This window comes from Rhea pennata, chromosome 2 (assembly GCF_028389875.1).
Source record: "Rhea pennata isolate bPtePen1 chromosome 2, bPtePen1.pri, whole genome shotgun sequence".
NCBI lineage: Eukaryota > Metazoa > Chordata > Aves > Rheiformes > Rheidae > Rhea > Rhea pennata.
In genome coordinates this window covers 132499613-132518529 of record NC_084664.1, presented here as the reverse complement: position 1 = coordinate 132518529, position 18917 = coordinate 132499613, and the positions used below count along the sequence as shown (strand labels likewise).

The 18917-nt window shown below is 34.7% G+C and overlaps 1 protein-coding gene across 2 annotated transcripts in view; it reads left to right on the top strand.

Moving 5' to 3' along the window:
• The window catches only part of SNTG1 (syntrophin gamma 1), a 156912-nt gene that overhangs the window by 103939 nt on the left and 34056 nt on the right, over positions 1 to 18917 (top strand). For both annotated transcript variants that reach the window (XM_062568243.1, XM_062568242.1), the window contains exons 12-13: positions 7156 to 7272; positions 9971 to 10042. In XM_062568243.1, the coding sequence (XP_062424227.1) occupies positions 7156 to 7272; positions 9971 to 10042 (189 nt within the window). The remainder of the gene's footprint in view (positions 1 to 7155; positions 7273 to 9970; positions 10043 to 18917) is intronic.

The following is an 18917-nucleotide window of genomic DNA, read 5'->3' as shown; positions in this document are numbered from 1 at the left end:
AGGAAAGTCATCTTATATAGCTAAAAAGTATTTTCTACTTTCCATGGGACTATTTAGGTTAAAAACCTCTGTGTATTATTTCCTTAATTTTTGTGTGATGGTTTAAAAAACAAAACCGAACTGAAAACCTATACTCAAACTTAGTCTGGTAACAAAATGAAGATGTGAGTTCTTACCAGTAAGGAAATTAAAGTATGTTACAATAATATCTAATCATATTATCTCCCATGAACTAAGAATACGTGAACTGCTTAGAGACTAAATAACCTACCTCATGCAGGTTCAAGGGTATGGAGGTGATCTTTATCCATGATGGTTCTAAAACACGTAAGAGAGAAAGGATTAGATACAACCGAGGAGCACAGTTTAAAAAGCAATTCCTTTGTGTTATCGTACATCTGTGATTTTTCTCATTTCTCTTTTGCTATGTGGCAAAGCCAATAAATATTATATTTGGTAGACCACAGTACCATGAATAATACCTATGAAGATAAGAAATTTGAAGTGTAGGATGTCTTTCATTTCATTCAAGGTAATTTCTAAATCCACTCAAAATTTTAATGCAAAAAGAGTAGAGAATGTAATATTTCCTGGCAGAATTAAAATAGCCTTATATAAGATTAAAGATTCTGTTAATGTGTTAAACTTATTTGTCTTTTTACTTGACTGTGAGATATTCGTGTACATTCAGAAATAGGTGCATATGCACACACACACACACACACACACATATTCACTGATGTGCTGCTCTAAGGAAAACCAGAGAGTTCTGTAGGAGCCGAAATGATTATCCGAGGTGAATATTTTTCTGTAATGCTTAATATGCCAAATCATTGCTAGTTTACAGTTTGAGAGGTAGAAGTTGGTAGGAAGACAATAACTTTCTATTTAGTGCTGTTCTAAGTTGTAGAGCTACCAATAGTTTTTGAAATATAGGTGTTCCAAGCAGTACATAAACATAGGCAGAAATATTCTGTGCCAGTACAGAAGATTATAGAATTATACTGCTGTAGCATTATTTTGATGTTCCTTACAAAAAAAAAAAAGAAAAAAAAAAAAAAAAGATTAATTTATTTATATAAGTTTATTTAACTGGGATTACTACCTAGACAATCTGCCAAACTTTTCTTTTTCAGTTATAATAGATAAAGGAATAAATTTTTGTCAAATAGCAGCAGATGAAGATTCAGATTTGGTAAAAGGGAGCATCTTCTAAAAAGTAAAATTAAATGCCATATTTATAAGGACAAATCTCTGTGAAATGTGGTAGGAAAATGTTCTAATAAATATATGGGTTCATGGCAAAGGAAAGGAAGATTTCTTTGTGCATTTCACAGTAAGATTACTTTAATGCAAGGAGAATACTGATAACTGTATGTTCCTTATGGGAAAGATACTACCCACTGCAACTTTAAAAATCAGCCCTTTCCAGTATGAGAATCTGTTTTAAAAATTGTTTGGAAAAAAATTCTTTTCTGCATTAATACATTTCTATAAGCAGATAAATATTAATCTAGTGAAAATCTCATTCTACCATTTTTTCCATAGTAGCGAAATTTTATCTCCCTTTTATCAGTTTTAGATGCAATCAATTTCTTATATATACACTTTCCAGAATTTCTAGAATATCAACACTGAAATAGAGTGAAATAACAATAATCCTATAAGACAGACTGGTATTGTCTGATGATGATAGACTAAGCCCCATTAGTTATATACTTCAGACCTAATGTGTGTACTGAATAGCAGAAATATAATCCTAGCTTTTGAAAGTCTTCACATGAAGCCTGTTAATTACTTGACAACAATAAATGATATTATTCCTAAAATAAAATAGCAGAATCCTGAAAAAAACTTGCATTTACTGTTCTTAATTTCTAACATTAAACATTACCATAGACCCAATTAATACTCTTTCTTAAGTCCTAATGTTTAAAATGTTTCAGCATCCATATAAATATGTTGACTAACACTTTGAGGGAAATAATTCCTCCTCAATTCAAATCAAACATATTTCATTTCTAAATGTTGAATTTCAGAAAAAAAAAAAAAAAAAATCAAAGGACAGCATTTGCCAAAACTGTTCCTTTACTATGAATCATTTCAATTTTGACAGACTATCATTCGTTAGCAAATTCTGACTATTACTGAATGTCATCTGTCACAAGATGAGGCCTTGAAGCATATGAGGCCTTAAACTATTTTAAATATTATCAGAACTTATGTAAAATAACCCTTTTGTTATGTGTAAATGAAGGGACTGTTTTGATGGACTGATAGACACTTTTCTCCTATTTCTTTGACATTGTTTTCTTTATGCAGACTGCCTGGTTTTAGTGAACTTTATTTTCTTTGTCAGGAAGGTAATTAGAAGTAATTTACATATATTTAAAAAGAAAAGCACTTATTTTTCTGGAAAGTTTACCAAGATCTTCACAGCCCCTAAAAGTTCTACTGGGGATATTTTAACCGTATTTACAGCAGAGCAAAATTTTTCTATCGTTCATTCAAACTTGTATAATATGAATTACTCCGTTGACTTTGAAAACAATTTCTAACTCAGTATAAAATTGCTAGGCTTTTAAAATTCAGAACTGCTTTTTGCCAATGATCCCACTAGAATCACATTTTTACTTCTATTTTAGTGAGTTCTTCTTGCTCCTCTGTTAACAATTGACTATAATGAATTCCGAGACTATCAGCCAGGTACAAGGATATTGAAAGTGGAGGAGAGGGTATTATCTGAGTTCCTCATCCCTCATCATATTCTTCCCAGTGTTGTCTGGCATACTCATCTGTCTTCTGCCGCCGTGTTTATCCGCCTGCCCTACAGCACTGTTTCACAGAGTATGAGTATGACTGTGCGAGTTCCAAGATAAAAAGCTGTCAGTACATCTGCTCTGATCTTTGAATGGCCTCTCTAATTTGAAGTCACATATATTTTACAGTTCATTTGGGGAAAACTTTCTTGTATTTTTATCTCTCAGCTGCTCATAAAATAAAATAAAATTCATATTAAAACCTGAAGAAGTATCTCTGAAAATAGAAAGGATTTTTTTAAGACTATTTGAAACATTTTAGCAATGTATTGGACTGGTATGAAATATGACAATTTGTGGATTACTATCCTGCTTGGACTGGGATGTCTGTGTGCTGTAAATACACACTAAATTAGAAGTATATGGATTTTTGGCTGGAGAGAGTATCCAGTTTCATTTGTCATTTAGATTTAGATTCTTTTTCAACTGTACATGATTTAACTGATAAACCATAATAACTTATTGAATCTTTGTTGTTGAACCAACAGACACTAAATTAACTAATTTGGTGCCTCTGATTTTGAGGTATGAGCTGCTGCAGGCAAATTAGAAGCTATTAGGGCTGCAAAAATTGTCTTTTAGGTTGATGTTATCCCATATAACATTTTTTTTCCTAGCCTTTGTTGATAATGTTTGTAGAGACTCAGAGAAATATTTCTAAGATTAAGAAGCTAAATGTATAAAAGGGCGTGCCATGTGCTGTTACTTTGTGGTTACCATTTATTTTCATGCTTCTTGTGTCTATTGTTTAAACATGTCTTTTTAAACAGAATCTTATGAAATTCAGTAGGATTTTGTGCTGGGTCCACATGTGTATCATTAAGACCCTATTTGTTCCAAATCTCATCAGTCAAATTTCATATTCATCCACATTCCACTATATATGTATTGACGAACTATTATTCTGTAGAGACCCCTTTCCAAATAAATAATTTTCTTATAGTTCAAGCTTTTTTAGAAGTCAAAGTTAAAATATTTATCATCAACATAAATAGCTCAAGACTTCAATTTTATCTCACAAGTGAAAAATTTTAATCAATTTCTCAGCTTCATCAGGTAAAAATGATAACATTTTATCTAACTTTATCTGCTTCATCAAGATAAATTAAGACCATTGTAGGAGTAAGTAAGTAAAATACTTAAAAAGTATTTGTTCAGTTTTGTCCTCTTTTCCAGAATCTAGCCCACATTATTTTAATCCTGACATGCATGTATATATATATATATACAAACAACTTTTTAAATGTTCCTAATTATAAGCAGATAGTCTGCACTTAACAATTCATTTGCTAATAGTCTACACTTAGTCTACACTTAACAATTCATATGTTAATAGTAAGTAGCTTGAAAGAGAAATGTGTTTTTTGGTAACAAATCCTTAGTACAACAGATTGTAAAATTAATCTAATCCTCAAGAGCTGAAGAGGTAAGGGAGAAATAACTAAAGGAGCAATTGCCTTAAATTTCATGGCTGCTGTAGTATTAAGGCAATCAAATGTGAAATATCAATACATCTGCACAGCATGAGTGAATTTATCCTGTTATTCTGATGAATAGTAGAAATAGAAACTTTGTAAAATGAAATGAGCAATGTGTGAAAGAAAAAAACACTAGCTGAACACAGATTATTTATCATGGTACAATGATATTAAAAATCATCAGGCAAGATGATAACTTGCTGTGTGTCCAATTTTAATGAAACAGCTTGAAGATGAAACCAAATCAGTTCAATGTAATTAATTTTAAGGTACAGATATCTCAGTTTCTAGAAACTAGAGATCATTCATTCCTTCTTTATTGCACAGAGAAAAATGTGCAAAACGTAGGCACATGGTTTTTAATATGAATTTTACTCCTCTGTGTAGCCCCTCTCTGTCACTGAAATCTCTAGACTCCTCCTACTAAGTTAGAGGATTGGGAGGCTATACATTTTTTGCACTGAATTACATACAAAATAGCAGAAGTGAGGGAAATCTGAGTAATCATTCAAATGAAATCATCTAAAAGGTCTGTTACGGCGCCTGTCAGGTTCTTTCTGACTGTTTTTCTTTCAGAAATGATGGGATTTCAGGGGATAAGGCAGTTTAGTTATTGCATGTCTCTGCAGTATCGAGCACTCAAATTAATTCTTGAGTCCTGTGCTATGGCTCTGTCTTCTTTTGGAACCTGACAAACTTGTTTAATCACAAAATCAGCAAATACTTAAATCATAGAATCATAGAATCAGTAAGGTTGGAAGGGACCTCTGGAGATCATATAGACCAACCTCCCTGCTCAAGCAGGGTCACCCAGAGCATAATATCTCTGTCTAAATAGCTCTTATTCATGGGACCCACAACTATATTACAGTATTAATGTTTGCTTTGAGCAATAGAATTGAATGTTGAGGTTTGACTGTAAGTGTGACAACAGACCTTCTCCCTGTCTCCCTGCGTGCATGTATGTAGAATATAAAGTATCTAGTGAACAGTAATGGAGAGTATGTATGTATGTATATATGGAGTTATGAGTTTGTATAGGGGGATTTTATAAAGGCATGAATTTCAAGTATGCAGCAATGAAATCCAACAGAGAAATACATTTATTTTAATGTATGTTCCATAAAGATTAGTTGATTAAAAACTTCTTCCCAACACTAATTAAATAATAAGCTTGTGTAACTTGCTTCTGTGTCTAAAAGTATGCAAGATACAAAATTTGAAATGATAAAACGTGCAATACAAACATTAATCTTAGGTACCTTTATGCCATCAGTAAGCTTACTAGTTCATTGATTATTAATATGATTACAGTTATTTTTCTTAGATTGAGTTTCTTATGTTTTAACTTTTCAATACACAATAGATCAGGACACTGGAGGATGACCCATACATAGTAAGTGTGGAAACCAGTTTCAGAAAGGTATATAAAAGAATAGGTCTATTCCGTTAGGTGCACTGTATAAGATACGAGTTGGTCTGTTTTCCGTAGTAGTAGTGTACCAGTGCACAGTAGAAGTTATCGTTCATTATTAATAGCATGATTATAAAGCAAAAGTTGCATTATGTGTCTATTCCTTGCTCAGGTGTTCTCCAGAAGTTGGAATAGGAGTGATTAATGCTCTATTACTCTTTGTAGATTTGATATAAGGTTACTCATATTTGATAGATGGATGGGTGGTGAACTTTATTTTAAAATGGACATAAGTCCTAGTTCATACATCTGTTTCTGAAGAAGTGCATATAGTGGTAAAAGTCCAAGGTTTTCTAATTGCGCTTCAGCTATAGATGACGAGTATTCAAGATAAGAGTACCTGAAAACAGGCTATTAATTCCCTATTCTTATATAAGGAAGTTCAGAACCCATAAATATGAATTTTCAGAGGAAATGAACATTCCTTCCAGAAATTTAAAAATGATCATATTGTTTAACACATAACAGTGAATTGGTATTTAGAGGATGTAGCTAGTAACATTATATAAAAATTTAACAATTTCCTTCAAAAACTTGCTGTTTTCTTCCTTTCTTGTTTCACCTCCCTAACAAAGATATAGAGAGCGAAGATGTATGACTTTGACTTTTCTTTTGATTGGTTTGTTGATTAATTTTTTAATTGACTGACTATTTCTCTCTGGGGTTTAAAACTTTAAGAAAATGCCTAAATATGCTAATGAATCCAATTACAAACATATGTTAAGAAAAAGAGATGTCAAATTTTAAACCAGTATAAATTATGCAGCATTCTTTTTTTAAAACAACAATTTAAAATTGCAGTACTATTTTCAATACAATAATACACTTTTTTTAAATGATATCTGTTGTTACAGTGAACAATAGAAATAAATTCTGAACTTATTCAATCAGTAAGATATATAAAATTAGTGTGCTCCAGCATTTTTGCTTTTTTATTGCAGTAAAATCCCATCTATCTCTATGTCTGTCTCCTATTTGAATATTTTTAACTATGATTTGTTTTTGAATTCCTACCTAGTGATTCCTTACGCTTCATTGCGTTAAATTCCACTGATGTGATCTGTCAGCAAATATGTAGCATTACTTCAGAGAGCTTTTAATGGGATAACAGACCTTTATCTTCTGCTCAGTATGTGTTTTAGCCATTTCTGGTTTTTGCTAGTGCAACAAATATTTATTCTGATGTTTTCAGATTGTTGTAACAGGGTTTCTCTATATAATTATGTGATTATAAGCGAACTGCCACGAAGCCGTATTTTGTCAATGATTCAAGGCTGGTAGCTATATAAGATTTGACAGACATCAGCTTACTTGCATGAAATATTTGCAATAATTTGAAGAAAATATCTGAGAAATTTGTCAACACTATTGATTTTTTTGTCAGATAGTCTATATGGGCTGGACGGAAGAACGGGAACAAGACTCCCTTCAAGATCGAATGTACACACCAAAGTTTCTAGCACTGAGGGGATCTTCTCTTTATAAATTTATAGCACCTCCAGTAAGTATATTTATCATATTTAGCAGGAATAAGTGTTATTAACTACAATTATTTCATGTAATATTTACAAGGCTTTCACACTTGGACATCACTCTTTCAGCTGACAGGATTGCAGCTTACAACACTGAAAAGTTGTAGGGAATATGGTACAGTAGTGACAGAAAATAGCTGTTCATCGGATGCTTCAGCAGCTCACAAGCACTTATTCACCCCCGCTTAGTGGAGCACTTAGAAGAAATACAACAGAGATCTACTCATACTAATAGGGGGCTTTTCATTTGTCTTTGGCAGGGAGAAAAAGCCTGAAGGAAGATGGCTAGATTTATACTGAACTATCATTCGAAAGGCAAACTGCTGAGATTTTGGGAAATATCAAAGCTTTTTGCATGCTGTGGAAATGACAAGGCTTGCAGAGCAATATCTCTGTCTTTAGATTTTATCCTAAATGTAGCCTTTTTTTGCTTGGAAGTACAAGAAGGAAGATAGGGAAGCAAATGAAGTTGTTTAGGTTAAATATATTAATTGGAATTTGACTGGAAATAGAAGGCAAAATTTTGTCTATTGTCTCATAGGCAAAAATGTATTTTGCATTTTTATGATATATCTAAACTGCAGTAAATATTGATATGCTCTGGCTGACTTTTAAGCCACTAGCTAAGGAGCCAGTAGCAGTCCGGTATTGGCAATAGGGAGAATAGCATGGATTCATTTATTCTGTTTATTGGGTGACTTTTCAGAACTGCTGTTAAACCTGATCCTGCCAGGTCCAGACTGCAGCTGCTTCCCGAGTGAAGTAGTTCCCAGCTTGCTTGCAAGTGTTTGCATCGTTCTGCAGTAATTATTCACATTTGTTTGGTTAACAAAGCATTTAGGAACATGTTAAAGGACATGAAGAATGGAATTAAGTTTGAGCTGGAAACTTAATGTGTTCAATGCTGCTAACTGCTGCTCACTGATTCAGCACTAGTAATGGGAGTTTGGCCTTTGCTGGTGGATATTTTTCAAGAGAAGATTAAAATGTCAAATTACGGTGCTGACCACCTTAATTCAAAAGTAGCCCTCTTGGCTTTGGCAGATCTACCTGAGCATTTGCTGCCCGTCAGGTGAAGTGACCTCCTTTCTTGACACCAGATAAAAGCAGGAACAGGCTGTTAATAGTGCTGCAGGGAGGTTCCAGACTGTGGTGATGGACAAGGCTGGAAGGCTGCTGTATATGAGAGAAGCCATCGATGCTTGAAGTCTTTATGGGTCTCATTTCAGCTGGGCTGCAACCACAACATGATTTTTTTGCGAGATTCTTATTTGAAGATAGGAAGGCAATCCAAACATTGAAAAATACTTTCTGTCCTTGGGGTATCAGGGAAGCATGACAAACATACTCCTTAAGGGACAAGTGGAAGTTCTTACAGAGCTACCTCAAAAATACATGTCACGTAATACTTACATATTTATATGCCCCCAAAAGTTATCCTTTTTTTTCAAAGATGACAGTAGGGCTTTTGAAAGAACTTCTATAATCATGCTTTCTGTATGAAAATTTTGCACAAGTTTGCTGTTCTGCAGGTATACAGGGTATAAGGGTTCGGCTTTTCCAGGGATTATGAAAGATTGAGAACAAACTGGTTCAAGACTGCAGTTTCAGAGCTTCTAGTTATGGATATGTAAGCTAATTTTATAAAAATAAAAATTCTGTTAATTATGTTTGTAGTATAAGCTCCTTGCATTAAGTTGTTTTCTGAACAGAGATGTGCTACCAACTTTTTAACCAGAAAATCAAATAAAAGAATTTCCCTGAGTTTGGGTGAGTTATAGCACATTAGGGAGGCCTGTGTTTAAGAAGTGCATAATAGATACCTCCCCCTCTATCTATCTTTTTTTTTTTCCCCCTTATTTGATCAGTCATACCTCTTTGCACGCTCAGATACATAAGCAATTGGTTTGGAGCTAGACCACTGTCCAATACTTCTTACCATTAAGATCTTTTCCTCATGTACAATTTCAGCTTTCAATCCATTTTGCTTGTTGTTATATGTTCTGAGACTACGAATAATTCTGTTCTTCTCATAGTTTTCTTGGAGTTACTTATAGATTGCTGTGATATCCCCTTGACTCTTCCTTGACTGAATAAATTCATCTATCCCTTTCTTTCCTGTTCAAGTCTTAACCTTTACCCTTCATCTTTACTTTTTCCCTGGACTGCAAGCCCAGTGGACACTAGTAAGTGTCCTACATATGAAATAGTATCTAGAACAGGACAGAATTGGAGACTTCGGTTTTATATTTTGGTACCTTTGCAAGTAATGTAGGTAATTGGACAGATTGTGACACACAGCTGCAAGGAAGGAAGAAGGAGAAGCATGGCCTTTTGCAGTGCAAGCTCTGTCAGAGGAGTCCAAGGACTGCTTCCTCTGGGGATCTGAGTGCAAGCCCCACCAGCGTGGGCTGGAGTCTCCTGCCTGGTGTGGCCTACATGCAAAGCCACCACGGGATGGACAAGGGGCAGCAGGACATCTCCTCAGTACTGCCTGCGTGCAACAGTCTAGTCCCTGGTAGTTATTTCTCTAAGGTAGTGTTTATTCTTTCTGTACAAATTATACAGGACGTAAAGGTAGAAAGTTTTATAGACAGATTTTTTTCTTTTATAAACTTCATTCTAATAAAGAAAAATTACTTTCTTTCTTTTCTTTTTTTTTCCAAGGTCACAACCTGGGATTGGACACGAGCAGAGAAAACATTTTCGGTTTATGAGATAATGTGCAAAATTCTCAAGGTATGATGAGAAAATATAAAATTATTTACCATGTTGTCAGGCTGGTAGAGAGCCTGAGCATAACACTGCAACTAGAAACTTTATGTAGTATATGACCACCTTGCAGAAAGAGATCAGTTTTGTTCGCTTTGAAGTCAATATCAGAAATCCTGATATCAGTGGATATAGGATCAAAGTCTGTAAGGAATGTTTTCAAAAGGCATGGCAAAATTGAAAATAAAACAATCTGAACCAGGTTACCATTCTTGTACATGGGAAACTATTTTGTTTCTCCAGAATGCATTATGTTTTGTATTGAAAAAGAATTTTATAACTTTACTACATTAGTGCTTTCAACTTGTGTAACATTACTTTTTTCTAACTGAGCAGCTAAGAAAGTAGGAATTGATTCCACTTGCAAATACACAGATATAACTCAAACTGGCTGCAATGTAAAATTGCACTTAAAGCAGAGACCTTAAAATGTATAATATCATTCTGAAAACTTTTGTCTTATTTCTTTAAATTTGTTCAGTTTGCTTAAATCTTAGTATATTGGAAGAACAAATGAAATATGCTTACAGATAAATCTGTGTGTAGCATATTGAATAGAGCCATTATTACACAATGTATTTCATTTTCATTTAAATTTAATTCAGAATTAGTGTATATTGTCTTTTCTCTGTTTTAAAAATAGTGAAAATCGGTTTTCCAGATGTATAGTGTTTCTGAATCTAAAACTTGAGGGAAAGAGGAGAAAAAAAGAGATGAAAAACCATCCATTCATCTGAACAACTTTCCAATGTTTGGAAACAATTGGAAATGATGATTACTTTTTTTAGGGCAAAATTATTTTAAAATAATTTGACCTTTTCTGAAACTTAATCCTGGCAGAGATAAACTATTATCAAGAAGAAGGATGAAAAATCATATTTTTAAAATGTGTTAAAGTGTAAAAGGGAAGACCTTACACATGGTGCATTCCCTCATTTTTGAAGGTCAGGAAGGTACACTCTCCTTTCCTGTAAGAGGCAACATACAAATGCAACAGCTCAATAAAATTCAGACTTCAAATTTAGAATCCAAAAACAAACCAACCCTCAAAAACCCCAAACTCCACACTACCTCTGCAAGTAATACGAGACAGAAAAGGAGCTCTCACATGGCTTCTTTTGCCTATGAGGTCTGGAGACTTTGTTAAGGAGTAGCGCATCCCAAATGCAACATGTCCCATCGCTCTAGTGTGTCCGTTAGCTACCAAGCATGTGCAAGCACTGACTCTTTCAGAGTGTTGATGTAAGGAGTGTATTAACAGAAAAAGTTCTTTAGCCTATGAAGACATTACGCTGGGGATGGGGTATGGAGAATTCTCTTAGGACACAGTCTTAGAGAAATCTGAAATACCTGACTTGTAATGGGCACCTCTGAATACTTGAGAACTTGAACCTGGAGAGCCGTAAGCACCTGCGTACGTACTCAGAATCAAACCTGTGGGAGCAAGGACGACTCTGTTGCTTGTGGTTTATCCAAAGATTTTATTATACTATTTTAGCATAAACATACAAAACACGTCATACAAATTTTCATCATTTTAATATTCTTTTTCCTTCCTTCTACCGCCTTCCTTTTCTGATACTTTGCATTTACTCATTTTTAGCCATTTTTTTTTCTCTTCTCCTTTATTCTCTTTGCTTTGGCACCAGTGCTGGGATTTTTTCTCTTTTCAGCTTTATAGTAGGAGTTAGGTTAAATAAAAAGAAGCCTAAACCAGTCAGCTGAAGAGTACAAGCCACAAAGCAGTAAAACCTGAAATGGTGCCTTCTTGGCACTTGTGTGGAAGGACAGAAAAAAATTTAAAATGCTGTTTGTTCTTATCGCTTGGTTCTCCAAACTGCCTGGGCATAAACACCATTCTCAGCCTATATTAACAGAGGACACTGCAGCTGGGAGTTTCTCTAAAAATTCTTTCTCTAAGAATTCCTTGTGAAACTGGAAGACAAGCAACACAATTTCAGCAAAGCTTTGGTATATTACCTAAAAATACAATTATAGCTTAAGTGATATATAGATATCCTTTTTGTGTTTCATTATCACTTTATTCATATTTAATCATTTCTTTATTGTTTTTAAGCATGGTCAGGTTTATAAAATGTTAAAGTGTTTCCAATAGGTTCGTTAGCTCTGAGTTGTAAAAAACTGTAAATGATAAAAATAATAAGTAGAAAAATCACTGCAATAAAATTACACCTTCTTCTGACACTGGAGTATTAATCTTCACTTTCTTCCAATCTTCTGCAGTGGGCATTACAGATCTTAACCCTGGTTTGGCTAAATATAAAAGCAAGTGAAAACAAGAAAAACAGTTTCCCATTAATACTGGGAAATTGAGCTGCTGTAGAGACTCAAGTTTTTGTTTAGGTTTTCTGCCAGCATCATAAATCTCTCTCTCCATTTTAGCAGTGTGTTTTTCTAGACACATTTGTACATGCCCCATGGATATTGTTGAAGCGGATACAACAAAAAAAAGAAAGTTACACTGTTACTTTGTGATCACCTTCAGACTTCTTCCCTACTATGGTACCTCACATGCTGCTTTCATTATAAATTTGTTTTCCTAAGAGAATGAATGGAAAGTCCAAAGGGCAGCCAAACAGAAAGGGTTTTAAAGAGATTATATTCTCAGAGACTGATAGATAGCATGATAGTTTCGGAAACCTAATGAAAAAATAGAGAAAAGAAACCTGGGTTTTTCTACCAGAGACAGTTCTCACATTTCCTGTTCTTCTGCAGGAACAACTGAGTTCATGCTATTCCTTTCAGGAAAATTATCCTTCCAAATCAAATTATTCTGTATTTCTGCTTCAGAAGACACAATCACATGTCGTTAGGCAGAGAGAAATATAAGAAGATAATAAGGTCCATTTGCAGGACGGTATCATCAATCAATGTCTCTTAAGTGCTTTTAGTTCTGGCCCAAATTCGGATTGTTCTGCATACACACTTACTAGAAGTAGACATCACAGAGCATTCCCGGAGAGAGAACACAGTTATCTACACTGTTGTAATTTTTAGAGTGATCGCTGCCATGTTTTTGGGGCCAATTGGACAAACTAGTGCTCTCCCAAACAATTCCTGGTATAGCTTGAGCATTAGCATGGGAGAAGGGGGCATTCCTAATCAGCAGCTTACATGTAAGCACCCTGTTTGGGGAGGGAAAAAGAGTGTCATGGTATGGATTTGGCCTGTTTCTTGCCAACTGGCTGTAGAAAAGACCATCAAACTGTCCCATACATGCTTAATTTGTAAATAAAGGTAGAGCTTCTGTGGCTAATGCTCCCTTTAAGCAGATGAACTTGTAAGTAGCTTATGCTAACCTTCATATGAACTTGTCCAGGAGTGAGACATTGTGCTTTAGAATTAATATATTCAAAGCAGATTTCCTTCTTTATTGAACAAGCTGTGGAACATTCTGAGAAGGAGATAAGATGTATTGTCTGCATGGAGTGCTGAGTCTTTTGGTCAGGACTGCTACAATGTTTCACAGCTCTCTAGAGCCTGAAGGGATGTGAGTCCAATTAATTAGTCTTGAGTCATGTCTAATTTGTCAAAATGAGTTAGCAAATATTATCAAGCCAGTTGCTGATCAGACTTTATCTGCATTACTTGGCTTGTTTAGATTGGAATAAGAAATTTCTTTTCTTTTTCTTTCTTTTTTTTTTTTTTTTTTTTTTTTTTTGTCTTTTTACTTTTTCCCCCCATTTTTAGACTCCTAATCACCAAAAACCAGCATGCAACTTTCCCCAGAGCGCTCTTTTTTCTCTTGCGTGCTCGCAACTTCCAACAAATGTCCTTTGTACCACAATGACAGGACTTACCACTAAATCTGTCCCAAAGCATTTATTCTCCTTATTCCACTCCTTAAATCTGAGTTAAATTCTGATGAACTTCACTAGAGCAGTTTTGATTAGAGTCTTTTTAAAAGGTGGCATGATTTTCTTCAGTTAGAGAGATTTGAAGTTTCTGCTCCATGACAGAAGTGCTACAGTACAGAATATGAACTGCTAGATCCTACTGTTTACATATTAATATTTCAGTGCTTTAATATGAGAGAATGCCTCCACTTCAGGTGACAGTAAAAATATTAAAGCACTAAATAAATATTAACATCCAGAGCCAGCAGAGGACTTCACTGATTTAACTGTCAGAAAGGGAATATAGTCTGAACACATGAAATAAAACTCAGAAATCATCTGTCATCATGGTGAATGTTTTCTTCATAGTTCCCAGTGTGTGCAGAGCGTGCTTTCTCCATCATCACCCATTTTAAAGTGTCTGATTCTTCTCATGAACCATAGGAAACTGAGATGCTCCTTACAATTGTTAAGGTCCTTCTCAAATTTCAGGCATCGAAAAGCCAGGCTGTCCTGCAGCTTAATTGGAACTGTCAGAGACTGTTATGTAATTTACAACTAATTAAGTAATACTTATAATAGTCCTAATAGTAAATTGCTATTTTGCTATTATTGTATATTTGTTTTTGTTTGTTTCATCAGAATATGTGGAGAAGATGAGGGAACTTGTCCTAAGCAAGACCAAAAGTCACTATTCTTAATTTGATTAGAACCTTCTAAATAATCACAAAGACTAGGAAAAAATGAAGCATAAAAGTAGATTTAAAGGAGCTCTATTGTGACTTTGAAAAATGTATTGACATAAATTAGTTAGTGAGTACTGATCCTCTAATTAACTATTTACAAATTTAGATAGTAAACAACATAAAAACCCTGACCATCACATTCATACACTACCAGAACAATAATGCATTATGACTTGCAGCCTGGTATGATTCCACTAAAGCACTTCACACACATTCAAAAATGCCTAGGAGGCATAAGTAATTAATCCCTTTATGAACATGTTAATCCTGCAATTAAATTTTCAGCCAAAGTTTAGCCAGGTGTAGTTCCTGGAAAAAAGTCATAAAGTGTCAAGTGTTTCAGTTCTAAACAACAGAAATAGTTTTCCATCCTTGGTTTGATTCCTCTGCTAAATTTAAATGTGTTTAATGTTTCTAGAGAAAAGAGCAAGAGTTTGAACCCTAACTAGAATTGCAGTTGTCTTATACGATAAAAGTAATAGTAAAAGTCATAAATGTTCTTCATACCCACTGGTATTAAGACCATCATTAAGCAGGCTAATGTTAGACAATAAAGGAAAATTTCTCAAGTATTAGTAACGTTCAGTACATAGAGCTCCTACCGAGGTTACTGAATTTACATCACTGAATCTTTACAAGAAACAGCCAGACAAGCAATGCCAGGGTTCACTGATATGTAGCTGCTCCCACCTTGCATAGAGGTGTGGACTAGGTGACCACACCTCTGCTCTGGTTTTCCATATTATCTGTGATCCTGTATGTGATGTCAGTTCATTCCTCTTCAACATGTGCATAGTGGTACAATCCTTAATTACATGGTGTGTTACTTTGGATAAATTTAATGGGCTCACAGTGTTAAAGGTGTTGATATTCTTATTACTGTGCAGCACTGAGTCTCTTCTGAAAGCAATAAGACAGCATGATTTGTTAGATGACATCTGCCACCATTTAAAGTCTTGTAAACTTTATTTATCTAGAAAAACAAGGAGAAGCAGTATTTGAAACATAATGTACTAAATAATGCTTTCACCCTAACTTCACCTTTTCTGTTTCCTTTGAACTGCAGAGAGACTTTTCTTTAAAAGAATAAAACAAGACCACTTTTTTTTCTGATAGTTTTTACACAATATTAAGATGGTACAAACTGTCTACTCTGGAGAAAAAAAGAAAGTTAGTTGAGCTGGGCTGGAGCTGCCACTGTTTGAGTTTAATCCTGCTTCCTGAAAGAAAAAACAAGGTAAACACACAGAGGAAAAGAAAAAGAACAACAAATGCAGAAAAAACTTCTTTAAATGACTCTTGTAACCTCTCTGCTGGCTAAAGGCAATACATCAACCCCTTCCTTCTCTTTGTGGCAAAGTTGTACCATTCTCCATCTAAGAAATTGCTTTCTGCTACCTCTCTAATTATGAGACTACAGTGGTTTGGTCACATCTCAAAAGGCAAAAACAACTTTATTTTTTATTTTTAACTTTGTCTTTTAACATAAGGCTAAAGGAATGATGAAAAAGAACAGGAATAAGGTGTGAAATGTGAATAATGAATGAGGATAGACATACAATATGGTATAAGATATATAAGATAAGGTCTTAAAGTATGTGTAAGATATATAAGGTATGTCTTAACAACCCAGATGTCATGCAAGACGTAACCAAAGCTTGAGAAAGATTAGACTTAGTTTGATCAAGGCATTTTGAGGATCAGGGTGATAAAAGTTGGGTGAAGTCATAGCAGGTCTCGGTATACAGTAGCCATGGTAGACATGATGCTAAAACTGCTTCTTTGAGTTCATGCAGCAGCAGCAGCAGCCATGCGATTGCTGTCCTCGCTCCCTCTCTACACCCCTCACTAATTCCCAACCTGTTTCAGTTTCAGGCACCTTCCTCTCTTGCTTCTGCTCACATTTAACCTGTTCCTGCCCATGAACCTGCCCTCTTCCTATCCTCTTCTTTCTGTTTCTGGCCAACTATAAAGACCACTAACAAAGGAGATATGTGGAATAAACTATTATTTCAGTATTTATTCACTAGTATATTCAGACATCAATTTTAGTAGATTTTTGGTAACATATTCATCAATTTTCTCTTTTGATCACAATCTTAATTATCTGAGTTGTTTCAGAAAACATTTTCTATTGAGATTATCTTTCTTTAAAGTTTTCTGGCTTTTGAAATAACTAAATTTAGCATAATATGTTGGATTTCTATTGCCTAAGGAATTTCAGAACATAGGCTTTCATACAACAAGGACAATATTGTTATTTTTCACAGAATCCTTGTCATATTCATCGTATGAAATAAATTATTTCTCTCTCAGGGACAACTATTTAACATTTTCTTCAATGTGTTCAGTTCAGAGTGTACCTCTACTTATTACTTTGGCAGAACAACTAGAGTCAACTTTGAAAACAAATTTATTAATTTCCTAATGAATTCTTATTTTGTATTTTTATCACAGGACTTTTTTTTCCATGCACACTTTTGAATATTTTGCAGCGCACTGTTAGCAAGTAAATATAAAATATCCTCTTTTACACATTTGCTGAAACATACAGATATATTTCTTCTGCACTGCCCTCATTTATTCTCAGCCTTCCATAATGTATTTATAAGGTTTCTGAATAAGTCAGGAATTCTGATGGAAAATAGTATGTAGTCATGTAAGTCATGATTTTATTATAATGAATAACCAGTTTGGTTGGTAATTTTACAGGCTTGTGTTTCATCAGAGTTAATGCTTTTCCTTCCAACATTTGAGTCCTTTACAAGGACAGCACGGTGGGTGCAGATTTCTTGTCTTTGAAGTAAGTGCATCTAAAGTTGAAGAACCCCCTCCCCCCCAAAGATTTCATCATCTGAGAATTTTAGCAGCTCAAAATTATCATAAATTATTTTGCATTTAAACAAAGTATTTAAGTTAGGAGCCCTGTTCTCCGTTCTTTGTGCTCCTGATAGTAATTTCTTTTGTTACAGTCTTGGAAGCCAAGAAGTTCTGAATCATGGCCATAGGTATAAGATTCAATGTCAGTGGTGAACTTGGTAACTACAGAGCAAAATCTGCTCATCATTTTCCAATGCTGCCACTACTCTCCCCCTAATCCCCATTCCTTCCTTGCCTCTTGGATACCATACCTGTTTTGCCAATTGCCATTTACTCCCACCTTCTTGCATATCTTTAATCTGTTTCTGCCTATTTTCCCTTCTTCACACTTCTCACCCCGCTCAGTTCTGCCTTTACACCTACCTGTGTTTTGCCCTAATACATCATGCTATATTTGGGCTTTCTCGGGTGCTGCCTGTTTCTGTAAGACATGTCTCCTCCTACCTTGCTGATTTTCTCTTTTTCCATATAATTTCTGCATCCAATTCTGTCCTTGAATCAAGTGCTTCTTCTCTGCTCTTTGAGACATACAGAGATACAGAAGGTACAGGTTTTCCTGTACTCGTTTCCCACAGCTGGTACATAGCAACATAGCTGGGAAAAGTAGGGCAGTTCTTCTCTTCCGTTACACCACAGGGATGGAAAAATCTTCAGTCACTTCACAGGAGCATGTTCAGAATGAAATCTTCAAAAAAGTAAAAACCAGATTTTGCCAAGGGTGTCTGTAATTTTCAGGCGACCCTAACTTGGATTTTTAAGAAGGCAGCAAAAGGTTCGTCCTGTTCCTAAAGCAACCAAATGTCAAATGTCAAGCCTGATCACCAAGGAGCTCTGCAGTGTCCAAGAAAAGCAGTTTCCAGGGGTGACTTTCTTTGTGTATGTATTTAACATGGACAAGCCCATTTCATTCCTTTCCTTAATATCTTTGACAGAAGTGTTTGAGCTGTTTTAACTATAAATATTAGATAAGATATCCTCAGGCAGACAACTAACACTGAAATAAAGTTGTAAACAGGAGCTCAAAATGAAAGGATAAGAACACTCTTTAACATTGCTATCTGAACTATATATTATAATAATATTTATTCTTCTGGGTAAATAGTTCTCGAATGAAGTTCTTGAACTTCATTTCCAGCTGGTAATGACTCAAAGTTTAAAGAGGTACAAAACCTTAATGCCTCTCCAAAGAGATGGTTAGCACTTTTTTTAAATCTCTCTCTTTAATTACATTATTCTCTGATTTTTCTTTAACAGAAAATAACTACTAATGTTTCTTTAGAAAATATTAGAATAGTTTTCCCAAAAGATAATGATTCTGCTTTATGACAACTTTGGAAAATTTTTCTCATATGGCATAAA